The sequence below is a fragment of the Microtus pennsylvanicus genome, chromosome 11, assembly GCF_037038515.1.
Source record: "Microtus pennsylvanicus isolate mMicPen1 chromosome 11, mMicPen1.hap1, whole genome shotgun sequence".
NCBI classification, from domain to species: Eukaryota; Metazoa; Chordata; class Mammalia; order Rodentia; family Cricetidae; genus Microtus; species Microtus pennsylvanicus.
Genome location: NC_134589.1, coordinates 55,773,467 through 55,789,884, shown reverse-complemented (window position 1 = coordinate 55,789,884; position 16,418 = coordinate 55,773,467). Strand labels below are relative to the sequence as shown.

The following is a 16,418-nucleotide window of genomic DNA, read 5'->3' as shown; positions in this document are numbered from 1 at the left end:
TTTAGAGTTTTTAAAATAAGTTTGGGACTGTTATAGAACATGGGGACTTTTGAAGTTGGACTGAATGCACATTTGCATTATGATATGGCTACAAGCCTTTGGGGGCCAGGGAGTGGAATGTGGTGATTTGAAAGAAAATGGCCCCCAAAGAGAGTGGCACTATTTGGAGTGTGGCCTTGTTGGAGTAGGTATGGTCTTGTTGGAGGAAGTGTGTCACTGTGGGGGCAGGCTTTGAGATCTCATGTATGCTCAAACCATACCCAATGGGACAGTTCATTTTCTGTTGCCTTTGGATCAAGATGCAGAATTCTCCAGCACCATGCCTGCCTGCATATTGCCATGCTCCCAGCTGCCATGCTCTCTGCCATGATGATGACGGACTAAACTTGTGAAGTGTCAGCTGCCTACCCGATTAAATGCTTTTCCTTTGTAAGAGTTGCCGTAGTCATGTGTCTCCTCACAGCAATAGAAACCACCACTAAGACAATGAGTAAATACTGCACTGTTGAGAATATTTCAGATGAAAGGAGTCTTTGGCTGAAATGCTTACAATAGCCTTGTTTAGCCGGGGAGCTAAACGAGGGAGTCTGGAGGCAGGTGAGGTCCAAGACTGGACAGAAAGGCCAGACTGTACGGCTACTGTGATCAGATGAAGGATGCTTGACTTAACCTTTAGGATGATGGGAGTCCTTGAGGACGCTTTAAGCAGAGTGATATTAAAGGATTTGAGATTTACCAAGGGGACTCTGTCCACAGAGTAGCAAAGGATTATCGGGGGAGAAGGGCGGAAATGAGTCAGGCGGTAATCTTCATAAATCAGGTGAGAGATTATGGCCATTCTGCAGAATCCAAAGAGAAATCGAGACAATTTGATAGGACTGGGGAAGGGCCATTTAAGATAACTGATTTCTTCTTGGTAACTATTGCTGGCATTTACCAAAATAGAATGAAGCCAAAGAAAGGTGTGACTCTCCCTTGAACAGACATGCTGAGAGCTGAGCCGGTGAGCAAAAAAGACCCACAGGTAGATACAGCTCATGAAAGAACAGAACACAGAACAGATGATTCCAAAGTTCCCAGCGGATAAAAATGGGTCACCAACCAAGAAATGCGACCTATGCTCACTCACAAACAAAGTAGGCTTCTAGAACACAGCAGATCCGTGTAGCCAAAGTTCTAAGGAGAAATAATTTTGTAGCCAGGAAAAAAAAAAACTATTCAGCAAATCTGAGGTCAAACAAGGGTTCAGAAATGTTATTTCTTAGGGATTCTTTTCTGATGTGTGCCAGTAAAATGAAAATGGAAAATAAGTGAAATTAAAATATATATAATTAAGGTGGAATGTCAAGAAAATAACACCAGGAATATCAGCTTCCTAGAAAGCTAAAATAGAATTCATTCATATTGTAAGAGGATGCTAATAACTCTAGTAAGAATGCCTTCTAGAGTCGAAAAGAGAATGCCTTTCAACACAGAGAATGAGTATGAAGCTAGTGATAATTATAAATGATATTTATTTCTTTTCTCAAGGGAATTTGCAACTCTAGGAAAAACTGGAAGCACTCAAAGAAAATCTTCATTTACATATGAAACAAAGTGGAATTTCACATGAGTTTAAGTGTCTGCAAAAAAAAAATTCTTCTGAGGATATTTAGAGATCATGACATTGAACCAAAATCCAGAGGCTATGGGTGTGTTGGCTAGTTTTTATGTCTACTTGACACAGAATTGACTCATTTCGGAAGACGGAACCTCAATTGAGAAAATGCCCTCAGATTGGTCTATGGAGAAGTCTGTGGTGCATACTCTTGATTGATGATGGATGTAAGTGGGCATCCCATAGGGGGTGGTGTCACCACTGCCAGTGGTCTGGATGGTACAGGAAAGCAGACTGAGAACTTCATATTGTTAAGGTAGCCACATGTCCCCAGTTGACTTACATGGTAATTGCAAAAATCCCTATTAAAGTCTGAATGGACTTTAATTTTTACAGAACTTGACAAAATAATTTTAAAAGTTTTATGGAGATACAAGAGACTCCAAGGAGCTGAAATAATTTTAAAGAAAACTGTTGGAGGACTCATTTTATGATTTAAGATTTTATCATAAAGCTCCAATGTTAGTATTGACATGCAGAAACACATAGATCAAAAGAATATAATTAATAGTTCCCAAACAAGCTCTTACACTTATGATCAATATAATTTTAAAAATAAGATATTAATTGTTATTTTTAGTTATGTGTATGTATCTTTGTGGGTGTATACTGAGTGTGGTGCCCGTGAAGACCAGAAGAGGGCATCACATTCTCTGGATCTAGGGGTCCAGGTGTTTGGGAGTCACCTGATGTAGGTGCTGGGAAACTGAACTCAGGACCTCTGCAAAAGCAGCAAGCACTCTTAACTGCTGACCTATTTTTCCTGCCCTGGATGAACTTGACAGGGGTTGCCAGACAATTCAATCGTTTTAGCAGTTGATTCTGAGACAAGGTATCTACACACTAAATGACAAAATCAGATGCCCTATTCATACTATATACAGCATGAGTCACAGGTCTACACAGAATGGCTACAAAGAAATCCAATCTTCTCTCTGCTTCATAATGCTGTGGCTTTGCTTTAGCAGTAACCCTGACTTCTGTCTGGCCTGCGAAGGTCGGGTTTTACACAGTGAACCTTGAATGTAGAAAAGAGAAAGCAATAGACCCAGTGAATGAAAGGGCACAGACTACTGCCAATCTTGGCTCTAAAGCAAGCTTTCCTCACCTTGGTTTTCCACATCTTTCAGTGGGTCCACCCCTGGAGACAGGATGAAAAACATTGGAGTGGCTGGTCCCGACTCTTCAAATGAGGCTACAAAATCGAGTGCTCTTCCCATGACGTATTTGCTTCCTAACTTCTCCTCAACAAAGTCTCTGCAGGAGATAAGCATGCATATCAGTCCAAAAATCATAGCATTTGAGAAGCCGCGGCTTCTAGAAATGAAAAGGCATATTCACACTCATGAGGTTGATTGTTAAAGATTTAGGACTGGCTTCAAGTTCACAACTTGTCAAGACATACTGTCTGTACTACTAGTTCCAATCCATGCACTTAGATCTGGGCTCCTGACTGCTCTCCAACCAGACCATTGCTGCCTCCCTCTGTAGACCTGGTATCTTCTCACATCATCTCACCTTTTTGGAGACTGCTAGGACCAACGCCTTTGAATGACTATGGGCAGCTAAATCTGACCTATTCCATATCTCCGTGATGTGCCAACATGCCCAAGATTTAAGGTCCCACAGGACTCTTGGATATTCTATTTGTCACTGGTTTTTCTTGCACTCCTGCCCACAGTGCTCTTCCCCAAAGTATTCCATTTTGTGTGAAGCAAATCCTTCCAGCCTACTAGATGTCTAGACGAATTCCTGACGTTTCTTGACCCTTCTGCTATTCCCCGAGACATAGCTTCTCCTGTATCCTTCTCAGCTGGGCTTATTCTCTTACACTAGGTGGATCTCAGGGTGGGCAGTGGTCATATAGTATTCATGGTCTAATAGTTATCTTCAAGTCCACACTTTTCCTCTTGTGTGGCTTCACCGAGACTCGTTTCTCCTGGCTGTTTCCACTGGCCATGCACAGCATTGCTACCTATCATCCCATTTGGTACTTTCCACATTCATTCAACACTTGGGCTCTTGGCTCATGAATGTTCCTCCAGCCTGAGCGACATCAACATGTGTGGACAGACCTCAGATCACTTGATTTTCATTCCTTACTTGCTCCTTTGCACAGTTTATGGCCGCCCTTCAATCTTTGTCAGTACCTGGGAATAGTTTTGTAAGTCTGAAACAGCTCATTCTCAGACCCAAATCTTCAATCTTTATAGTCATTGGTACTATATCGTTATTTCAACAAGCCTTTGCCTGAACGAGTGCCATGGAAAGTGCAGGAATTTCAATTTCTGGCTCCTCTGATTATTTCCCATCAGCCCATTCTTCTTCCCATTTCTTTCCTATCTAGTGTCTTAATATTCCTATCTTATAATTCCTATCCTTAAAAAGTAATGTTCTGAGGTATAATAAACACCCTACATGACTCACCCCCATATGTGTATTACCCAATGATTTTTTTTTAAATAGAGGACTGAGCCAGTGACCTAGGCCAGAGTAGGCCTGAGACAGTGAACTCCACAGGAGCAGAGCAAACCCTGGGAGTGCCAAGTGACCTCCAGGAATACGGGGTGACCAACAGGGTGACTGGAACCACCACACTGACTGCACCACGAGTAGCAACCATCTGAGCCTTGGTTCCACTGGCACCTGGAAGATTGATCTCCAGAGTCACAGACAGCCCCAACTATACCAATCAGATGAAAAGATGGGTAGATAAAGTAAGAACACATGCCACACCACAAAGAGCAACATGACACCAGTAAAAACTAGTGACCCTGCAACAGCAAGACTTGAACAACCAAATATAGATGAGGCAAAAGCAAATGACCTAAAAATAACTTTAGGAGAATGTTTGAGGCCCTTAAAGAGGAAATGAAAAATCCCCTCAAAGAAATGGAGGAAAAGACAAACAAAAAATTGGAAGACATCAGCAAATCTCTTAAAGAAAACCAAGAAAAAGCAATCAAGAATATGAAAAAAACTATTTAAGACTTGAAAACTGAACTAGAGACAATAAAGAAAACACAAGCTGAGGGAAGTATATAAACAGAAATCATTATAAAATGACCAGGAACCACAAATGCAAGCATAAACAGTAGAATACTAGAGATGGAAGAGAGAATCTCAAGTGCTAAAGATACAATAGAGGAAATAGGCTCATCAGTCAAAGAAAACATTAAATCTAACACAAGCTTAACACAAAATATCCAGGAAATATGGGACACCATAAAAGACCAAACCTAAGAATAATATGTGTAGAAGGAGGAGGAGAAGTTCAACTCAAAAGCACAGAAAATATGTTTAACAAAATCATAGAAGAAAACTTTCCCAACCTAAAGAAAGATATGCTTATGAAGATAAAAGAAACTTACAGAACATCAAATAGACTGGGTCAAAAAAATCCCCTAGCCATATATATATTAAAACACTAAACATTCAGAATAAAGAAAGAATATTAAGAGCTGTAAAGGAAAAAGGCCAAGTAACATATAAAGACAGACCTATCAGAATTACACTTGACTTCTCAATGGAGACAATGAATATCAGAAGGTTCTGGTCAAGCCTTATGCAAACCTTAAGAGACCACAGTTGCCAGCCCAGACTACTGTACCCAGCAAAACTTTCAATCACCATAGAAGGACAAAGCAAGATATTCCATGACAAAACCAGATTTAACCAATACCTAGCCACAAACCTATCCCTATATAAAGTACTAGAAGGAAAACTCCAACCCAAGGAAGTTGGCTACATCATCAAAAACACAGACAATTGATGATCTCACAGAAGCAAATCCCAAAGAAGGGAAAAAAACACACAAAATAACATTGCCAACAATGAAAACTAAATTAACAGGAGATAGCAATCACTGGTCATTAATATCCCCTTAATACAAATTGACTGAACTCACTATAAAAAGACACAGGCTAACAAATAGGATACGAAAACAGAATCTATCCTTCTGCTTCATACAAGAAATTCACTGCAACCTCAAAGACAGACATCGCCTCAGGGTAAAGGGTTGGAAATAAATTTTCCAATTAAATGGATCTAAGAAACAAGCTGGTGTAGCTATCCTAATATCTAACAAAATAGACTTCAAACTAAAATCAATTAAAAGAGACAAAGAAGGACATTTCATATTAGTCACAGGAAAAAATACACCAAGAGGAAATCTCAATTCTGAACATCTATGCCATGAACACAAGGGCACCTTCATATATAAAAGAAACATTTACTTCTAAAGCTTAAAACATACATTAAACCCCACACACTAATAGTTGAAGACGTCAACACTCCCCTCTCACCACTGGACAGGTAAGTCAGACAAAAAATGAACAGAGAAATAAGAGAACTATCAGATAATATAATTCAAATGGACTTAACAGACATCTATAGAATATTCCATCCAAACAGAAAAGAATATACCTTCTTCTTAGTACCTCATGGAACCTTCTCAAAAACTGACCACATTCTCAGTAACAAAACAAACCTCAACAGATACAAAAAAAGAATTGGAATAACCCCATGTATCTTATCAGATCACTATGGCTTAAAACTAGAATTCAACATCAACACTAATTCCAGAAAGCCCACAAACACATGGAAATTAAACAATGCTCACCTGAATCATCAATGGGTCAAGGAAGAAATAAAAAAATTAAAGACTTCCTAAAATTCAATAAAAATGACCACACAACATACCCAAATTTATGGGAAACAATGAAAGCAGTTTTAAGAGGAAAGTTCATAGCACTAAATGCCTACATAAAGAAGCTGGAAAAAAATCCCCCACTAGTGAATTAACAAAACATTTGAAAACTTTAGAACAAAAAGAAGCAAACTCACCCAGGAGAACTAGACAGCAGGAAATAATCAAATTGAGAGCTGAAATCAACAAAATAGAAACAAAGAAAACAATACAAAGAATCAATGAGACAAAGAGTTGGTTTTTCAAGAAAATCAACAGAATAGACAAACCTTTATCCAAACTAACCAAAAGGTAGAGGGAGAATATCCAAATTAACAAAATCAGAAATGAAAAGGGGGGCATTACAAGAGACACAGAGGAAATCCAGAGAATCACCAGGTCATATTTCAAAAACCTGTACTGCACAACATTGGAAAACTTAAAGGAAATGGACAACTTTTTGGATAAATATCACTCCCAAAATTAAATCAAGGCCAGACCAGATAAGTAAATTAAATATACCTATAACTGCTAAAGAAATAGAAACAGTCATCAAAAGTCTCCCAACCGATAAAAGCCCAAAACCAGATGGTTTCAGCTCAGAATTTAAAAGATTTTCAAAGAAGAACTAATACCAATACTCCTCAAATTGTTTCACACAATATAAATGAAAGGAACATTGCCAAACTCTTTTTATGAGGCTACAATTACCCTGATACTCAAACCAGTCTCACTCATGAACATTTTGGCTTAATCTAGGATTCCCCGTCTCTGAGCTCATTTACTGGTGTTATATAGCAGGGCTGTCACAACCATCCAGCATGTGCGTGAGTTCTGAGGTTCCAGAGTCTAGTCTTCATACTTGCATGGTGTGCTTCCCCATTTCTCCAGCCACAGACCTCTTTTCAAGCTTCTTCCATTCTCTTCAGACATTCAATTTGCCATCTCCTTACACACTAATTTAACTGATTGAGAAGATAGAAGTCAAATATCCTTATCAATTCTCTGCCACTCATTTATCCATCTAAAGTTATAACCACCTCACTCTATGCTTCTGTGATGCTAAAAGAATCTCCATACGCTTTCTGGATCCCTCCATCTTCCTTCTTATTACAGGTGATTGGCATCTTTTTAAATGCTGATATTGATGAGTATCTCCTCCCAAACTTTCTATTAAGACATCAAGATAACAGAGGCATACCTATAACAGAGGCCTACCCAAGGCAGTCTGTCTCATGGGTTTTAGTCTTGGTACAAAGGTGCCCATTACTATATGAACATGGCCTTGAAGTTCAGCTATGCCAGGCTGGCTTTCCTGAGATTGCCCTGTAGACATGCTTTCCCAGAGCCTGTGGCCTGCCCCTACCGCATGGCATAGGTCATCCGGTCAGGTCTCATGGCCCTCATCATGCAGAGACGCTGCAGGGATGTCTTGTTTTTCCATTCCTGGGGGAACTTCTCCTTCTCGGGACACTCTGACTCCACAAACTTTTTCCAGCTCTTGGCAGATGCTTCAATGTCTCGATCCAGATTGCAGAATTCGTCCATTGATGAAAGTGCCTAGGGAATGTCAGAGAATCTTGTTCTAAAACACAGTTCCTTAGGAAGCTAGGATTTGCACTGCACTGGACTGAGAGGCACGTGACATCCTTTACATAAACAGGTATCATTTATAATCTACTCTAGTGTCTTGGATCTTAGAAAAAAGAAAGAGGAAAAATATACATAAGTTCATTCTTAACACACTGCCCACCAGTATAATACAGACATTGTAAATAAAATGTTTGGGACTGGGTCACACCCAGCCATACACTGTTACATGGGAAATGGGTCAAAGCAGGTGCTCTAGGTTTTTGGGTCACAGAGCCATAACACTTATGCCATAGGCTCTTCTTAACATTTTCATACCCACGGTACCACCACACTCTGCCCATCCATCTCTCACACGTCTCTAGAATGCCCACCCATTTCCATGGGCTGTCTAGTCTGTAAGCATCAACTTCAAATACAGAGCATGGGGACCACACTTCTTCATTTAATGCTTTTCTGTGAGGTGTCTTTCTCCATCCCATCCCATTTGAGCTTTCCTACATCAACCTTGGGTGTGTGTCTGACTCTACTGATTCAGTTAAGGTTCTGTTCTCATCTTCACTAAGCTTGACTCCTTCCTTTGCTTGTGCTGATCACGCTTATTGTTTGTTAAGTCTCTACAAAGTCAAGTTCAGAATCATCAAACAGAGCAGAGTCAAAGAAACATACTCTGCCCCCAATCAACTGAGCATGAAACAATCCCTGAGCAGGAAAACCAACCAATCCCTCCGCATGAAACCAACCAATCCCTGAGCACGAAATCCAACCAGTCTCTGAGTTTGTCCAGGCTCAGGGATTGAAATCCAATCTGTTCCCACTCTGAAAAATCTTCACCCTGAAAAAACTTCACCCTAAGAAGCCCTATATAAGCTCTGTGCCTGTTCAATTGGGAGCTGCCATTTTCCACCCTTGCAGAGGCAGTCACTCTCCTGGATTCCTCCCTCCCAATAAATCTTTTGAATGAATTTTGGGTGAAGGTCTTCTATCAGAGTGAAGTGGAGCAGAAATGCAATGGACATCTCTGCTAGGAAACTCCCTTAGTGGAGTGAAGCAGAGAAGTAAGAATTTTCACCAGCAGGGCAGGAGCAAAGTCCTACCTTTCTGCCAGGGTTTTTCCCTTAGCAGAGCGAAGTAGAGAAGCAACAACTTTCACCAGAGCAGAGAAGCGACGGGCAGCTCTGCTGGAAACTCTCTAAGCAGAACGGAGCAGTGCTGAGCTGTAATGGCTCTCTCTGAGAGGACCAGGATTGCTACATGTCTGCGGGGGAAACCATCTCTCACCAGAATACAGCTATTGGTATAGCCTGGCTTCTGACAGTCAGGATGCATTTTCTCCAGGGTTGTAGGTAGCCAGGATACCTTCCCTTCACAGGCATAGGTATAGCCTGACTCCTGACAGTCAGGCTACCTTCCCCTTCAGAGCTGTAACACATGCACACCCAACTTTGTTTTATCTCTCTCTCTCTCTCCCTCTACCCCCAAACTGAGTCCAAGTTGTGTGGCCCATATACTCTTGGGTACAGTGCCTGTCCTGGAATGTGGTAGACCTACCAGAGGTCACCTAAGGAAAATTTAATCTTCCTCTCCCAGCAGCTGTCAAAAGCCAATAGACCTACAGTTAGGGAACTAAAGACCACCTCTCTCCCTCCATGCTGTGGTCTTGACTGGCTAAGCCAACATGGGTCTTGTGCGTGCTGTCTCAGTCACTGTGGATGTATGTGTGCAACTACCCTGTTGTGTGCAGAAAGTGAATATTGTCTATTTGCAGTTATCCATCGTCTTCTCTGGCTCTTAAGATTGTTCCATCCTTTTGTCTGCAAAGATCTCTGACCTTCTAGGTAAGGGATGTAATATAGATGGTCCATTTCGGGGCATGCAAAGCGTAGTAAACCTTATTATACTGCCTTAGTAGATCTATGGTATCATTCAGTCTCGATAAAAATTTGGGTGAGTATTATGGCTTAAATATAGGCTTTGTTTTGAAACTTTAATCCCCAACTTATGGCGTTATTTTGGAAACTTGAGGTAATGGTTAGCTGAAAGAAGGTTTGTGGGAGTAGGTATTTGTGGGTATATTATTCCTGGACACTTTCTGTCTTGCTCTCTGCTTTCTGGTCTACCACAGTGTAAATCAAGCTGTACCTCACACCCTCCCCGTCCCAATAAACTGAGCCCTCTAGCGCCATGAACCAAAATATTGCCACCTTAAGTTATGTTGTTAGGTATTTTCCCATAGAGTCATAAAGCAAATGAATTCAGGGGGGATTTGACACAGACACACCCCCTTATACATTCAGTGACTGCAATGCTTCTACTCTGTATTTATATTTCATTTCTCCAACAGTAGACTGAGGGTCTAAAGCACAATGCAATGAAGGTTAAGGAGCTCAAACTTATTATCATTATTTGAATCCATCCATCCATTTATATATTCTTTCAACATTTACTAATGTCCTACTACATTCCAAGAACATCAGAATATAATAGTGAAAAAAATAGATGAAGTGTCTTCAAGTAGCTTTTAGTCTTAAGGAGAAAGAAGATAATAGAAGTATTGGAAGGCATGCAGGCTTCTGTTGGGTAGGCACAAAGACAGAGAAAATGAGAAAGCATTTTATGGGAAGGATAAAAATGAGCCAAAACATTGAGGGTGAGATGGGACTGTGAGAAACACGATGTTAGCAGAGAATCCTTACTGGGAACAAGAACAAAGGAAGGCTGCAGAAGGACACAGACACTGCCTGGATGTGTTTGCTCTCTTCTCCTGTAGGGACCAACAAGCATCCTTTTACCTGAGCTCTGTGTATGACCAATCCCACCCCAACTACATAGTGTAAGAAGTATCTTCTTTCATGACAAATGGTGAGGGGTGCTTGGAGGAACAATGGACAAGGCCCAGGGAGACAAGAGTTCAGTCCCAGCACCACCATTGCAGCCCACTGGAGTTGTAGTTTACTTGAACTTGGGTTTGTTCATGCAAACACTGAGGCCAGGCGATCAAGCACCATATCTTACATTCAAGCAGAGACACCATACTTGAAGACCATAAAAGATCCTTCCATGGAGGCTTGGTAGCTATTGGATTTCAACTGCCTTGTCTCTAATTCCCAAAAGACTGTGAGTTCCCTGTGGGCAAGAACTTCCTCAGGCATGGGCAGCCTTTGGGACAAGTTTAATAGACACTTCCTGCAGAGCCACAGACAGGCCAGGGCTGGGGCAGGGTTGGGCAAAGCCGTAGCTGCTGTCATTCTTTCTCTGTGTGCTGAGGAGCTGACTCTTGTCTAGATCCATGCTGCCCCACTTCTCAGCCTGCGGCATCACTAACCCTTTCCTGCCCAATTACCCTTACTGTGTCTCCCCAAAACAGAGCAAATTACACCATGACCAGAGCTCCCAGCTGCCAGGATGGGGTCTGAAACCACATCCTTGAAGCTTTTTGGTGAACACAATTGCACCATTTAATCTCCCAAATGAGGGAACGGGATTTCTAGCCTTCTAATAAGCTAAATGGAAATGACTAATTAACCTAATTACTTTGGATTGTGCAGCAAAATACAACAGTGCTAAATTGGCACCCAGAGTGGCAGTCGGGGGCCTTTTCAAAGGCAAACAAAGAAATTCGGCACAGATGAGATTTTTCTAATGAAGAGCAGAACATGCCCATTACCTGAAAGTTCAACATTTGAGGGGACTGCAAACAGCCTTACAAAGGATAACAATAAAAGCAGGATTTTATCACAGAAATGTCATTCATTACTGGCTTATTAGTTCTTCTGGGGGAAGGAAGCAAGGCAATCAACCTTCCTCATTAGATAGAATCTTTTAAAATGTTTTTTTTATCATCTCCTATTCAATTATACTCAGTTTGTTTCTTTAGGCTAAAATCCAAGCGTACACTTGAAAAGCATTCATCAAAGGCTTCCGCGACACGTACCACATAGTGCTTTGTGCCTCACCTGTGCACATCCCAGGATGTGCTTGAGTTTGATGGACCCGGGTCTGTTGTTCCACATAACAAACTCAGAGAAAGAGAGAGAGAGAAAGCTTTGCTCCTTTGCAGAACACTTTAAACAGCCAGATGAGCTCAGCCCACAAAACAAAACACAAAAGCAGAGGGAAGCCAAGCCAAGCCAAGCCAAGCCGAGGATGTGTTCTGTGAAGGGAAGGAAGGAAAGAATCTATATACTAGCCTGCAGTAAGCTGTGGAAGGTGGAAGCCTCGGCTTCCTAATTGCTGGGACTGGAAAGACAGGCACAGTCATTCATTCTCAGCAGCGCCATTGCTTTTGGCCATTTCTTCACTTTTGTGAAGGAGGGCATAGTGGGAAAGAACACAGAGAAAGTCAACTGGATTTGGGCAGTCCACAGTGCTTGCAAGGCTTTCTTTCTGTGGACATATTCTATCAGGCACCCCTGTATCAGCCACAGCATGCATGTCCATTATACTGGGGGAAATTGATATTCAGGATTCTTATGAGTTTTGTTCTTTGAAAGATATATTTGAAGTATTATCCCCCAGCATAGTTTGTCTTTCAAGTAGGATAAATTTAAAAAAAAAATTAATAGTGTCTTTGTGGGTGTACTCAACTTAAAATGGTTTCTCTAGGGTGGAGGGTGGGCCGTAATCCACCACGACTGGAGCCTTTACAAGAGGGGAAAGCCACAGAGACACAGAGAGGAAAGGCAGCTTTGTGCCAACTGTGCAGTTGGAGATGGACTGGGTCTCCAGGCTCCCAACTGAGGAAAGCCGAGGCTACCAGAAACTGGAAGATGCAAAGACAAATTCGGCCCAGAGGATTTGGAGGCAGCCTGGTCCTGCCTATGTCATCACTTCTGATTTCTAGGCTCCACAGCGGTACACTTCTGTCATTTTAGGAAACTCGGCTTACAGTGCTTGACAACAGCATCCCGTGAAGCAAACGCCACCACAGCCATCAGCAGATTCTGGCTACTGATCATTCACTTTCGGGAAGACACTATGATGGTCATTTTTCAGATAAGGAAACAAAGAGTTAGATCACATGCCAAAGGCTACACACACACACACACACACACACACACACACACACACACACACACACACACACACACTTACACTTGGACCTAGGTATGCCTGAATTCAGGGTCTGTATTAATTTGTCCATCTCCATTGCTGCTCTGGTTCTGCACATGGGTTCATTCAGAACTGCTTTTAGAACACATTTTCCATAAAGGCAGCAGATTCTGAGTCAGGATTTCCAAGTCCAGCAAGGTAGTCACTGGCCATGAGGATTACTGAGAGCTTGACACAGGGTTAGTGTGATGGAGGGACTGGTTTTTTATTTTTACTTTTTTTTTTAATTTAGGCAGGCTAAATTAAAAAACCCTGTAACCCTGGCTATCTTGGAGGAACTTTCTCTGTAGTCCACTCTGGCCTTGAACTCACAGCGACCCACCCGCCTCTGCCTCGGGAGTACTGGGTTTAAAGGTATGTGCACCTACCACCTGGCAGGATTTTTTTTTAAAAGAAGCTTCTTCTTTCTGTATTAATGGTTATCTTTGACCTCCTGAACGCAAGAGATTCTCCTACTTCAGTGTTTGAACAGCTGGGGCTATACAGGCAAATGCCACTTGCCTGGCTCAGAGTTCAACTGTATTTCATTTGAATGATTTTACAGCTAAGTTCAGAAACTTAAACTCATGTTAGTAATTAGAAAACTCATAGGGATGTTTGGAACAATTTGAGTGTATGAGTCAATGATTTCAACAATAGCATAAAATCTGAATACAAATATTTTGGAAGAAAGACTAACATTTGAGTGGAGTATACATGTGTAAAATATTCAGCAGGTTTCAAAGACAACACGAAAGCAAACTATCTCATTAATAATAGTTAGGGTTTAGGTATTAAATATCTAACAAAGACTCATTCTAAACAGTTTGGTTGTCACTTGTGGAACCACTGAGAGAAGACAGATGCTCTAGGAGCCAAGGCCCGGTGACAAGAAGCTGGATGCGTCAAGGTGCAGCCCCTGAAGGGCTACCAGCCTCTCCCTCTCTGTTTCTTTGTTTCTTGGCTGCCATGAGCTTTCCTCCATTTCATGATGCACTGTTTCACCACAGGCCCAAGAGCAGTGGGAATCCTGAGAATGGATGTGAATGTCTTTAATCCCAGCAATCAGGAGGACAAGGCAGAAGATTATGAGTTCAAGGCCAGCTTGGGCTCTATACTGAGAATCTTTCTTATAATAATAAATACATGTTTAAATTCCATAATGAAACCAATTCCTTTGTATTCTAATGATTAATAAAAACAAGAAGAAACAAAGATGAAAGCAATGGGGACTGAGAAACCGTGAAGAAAAACCTCTAAAATTGTGAGCTGAACATATGTTTACTCGTTTTAAGCTTATTTTGCTCCTATGCTGGGGATGGAACCAAAAGCCTTGTCACTGTGTGCTAGAAGTATGTGATTTATTTTTTACCTCATAGGAGCTCACAGTTAAGAGATGACATGAGTTTCACAAGAGTCTCATAATTTCCAACAGTGTTAGGGCTCTTGAAGACTCTGGGGACTTTTAGAAATGGACTGGCTACACCTTGCATTATGAGAGGGCCAAGAGCTTTTGGGAACAAGCAATGGAAGATCATGGCTGTCAACTTGATAAGCAGTAGAATGGGCATGGTGAATTTTGATTGCCAACTTGGTAGGATTTAAAGTCTCCACAGAAACAAGCCTCTTGGCATGCTCGTAAAGAAGTTTCTAGATTGGGTTATGTGAGGTGGGAAGATCTACCCTGAAGTTATAAGGCGCTATTCCATATGTAAAGTACTGGGCTAAATAAAAAATGGGAAGTGAGTAGAATACCAGCATTCATGTCCCTGTTTTCTATTCTGTGGATGCCATGTGACCAGCGACCTCAAGACTTTCCCACCATGACTGACTGTACACTCACACTGTGAGCCAACGTAAGCACTCAAGTTTATCTGTCAGGTGCTTGCGGTACCAACAAGGAAGGCAGCTAACGCAGTCCTGAAAGAAGAAAGACTAGCTACCGATTCTCTAGAATGGAAGGTAGGGAAGTATTTTGAGCCACAGTAACATTAGCAGAATTAGCCACGAATTTCCTAAGATGAGTCCTTTGATGTGGGCAGCATGTTTATAAATGATCACATTCTGCATATAAGTCAGCTTGGATTAACCTAAATGGAATTAGGATGAGTGGATGGTCTAATACGCAGAGGTTATATACTGTGCTACTGTTCACATGACATCCCTGAGGTAATAATCATTCTGCAAATGGAAGAGAGATTGGTGGTTGGTTGGGAGGGAGGAGATTGTTGAGGTTATGAACAACCAATCGGGAGTCTTTCTAATGATGGGACTTTGTGGATTTTAATAGTAGTAATCATTTCAATCTATGCATGCCCAATCTGGAAAAATATATTGGGAAAGAAATAAAGGAGCATTCCATTCACAACAGCAAGCCAAATCAATTCATAAAATGTCCGAGAATGCATATGATGAAGCTAAGTAAACACAGGTACATACATCACACACACATAAAAGAATGTGGGGATCCGTGAACTCAGAGGAAGCTTGGGGGACCATCTCAGCGTCAGTTTCCTGGCTATGCTACTGTAGGACAGTACTCCGAGGATTAAACATTGTAAGAAGCAGGTTATGAGGGAATCATTTCTTCTAACTGCTTGTGTATACACAATTACCTTAAAAAACAGAGTACGAAATCTGGAGAAAGCTGATTCTCTTACTCCAGATGTGCACTTTTTCATGCTATTAAACATCTTTACAATGTGAGAACAAACATGGGAGATCATATGTAGGATTCATCCTAAAAACATGCTATTTCATGTGTGCCCTTGGGTCTGGGCTAGAAAGCTGCCTACATAGAGTGCGCATGTGGCCCCTCTGCAGCTGGAAGTCACTTAGCTCTCATTTCCTGGCTATGAATGTGGAATCCATCCCTACTGAAAAGACTACAGTTTGTGGTCTTTTCACCATCCATAAGATCCCAACTAGACTAATCTGCCCAGCATGGATTTGTGTCCTGGATTTGCTATTTATAAGGGGTAGGACCTGCGTTTCTTGTTCCCAGGAACAAACAAGACCCATCTGCCAGATGGACAAGAGGATGAAATAGTAGTGTGTGTTCAATGAACTCAACAGACATGAGCTACTCAAGTGCTATAGTTGCAGGGTGGAAAGGGTTCTCTGCTTGGGGTTTCAGTTCAGACCAACAGAGATGCCCGGCAGAGCTCCAGTTCCTGCCTGACTTCTGGAAGCGGTGGGACAGTATCTTCACCAGAGTCCCTGGGCTGGCCCGAGGAGCCCAGATTCCAGCCCTAAGCCTTGGCAGATGAAAAGCAGTTTAGTCCTAAAGAGAGAGCTCTCAGCCCAGAAGATGCTTGTTTCTTCTCAGCAGGCTGGGGAGGATAGGACTGTTGTGGTGGTACGAGGAAGGGAAGGGATGCACCTGAGTTCAAC

General features: G+C 41.7%; 1 protein-coding gene across 1 annotated transcript in view; it reads right to left on the bottom strand.

The window, feature by feature from the left end:
* Positions 1–16,418, bottom strand: part of Dnah9 (dynein axonemal heavy chain 9) — a 328,999-nt gene that overhangs the window by 33,817 nt on the left and 278,764 nt on the right. The window contains exons 60-61 of the mRNA XM_075992137.1: positions 7,711–7,904; positions 2,766–2,914 (exon numbers count right to left, since the gene is read on the bottom strand). Coding sequence (XP_075848252.1) covers positions 2,766–2,914; positions 7,711–7,904 — 343 coding nt within the window. The remainder of the gene's footprint in view (positions 1–2,765; positions 2,915–7,710; positions 7,905–16,418) is intronic.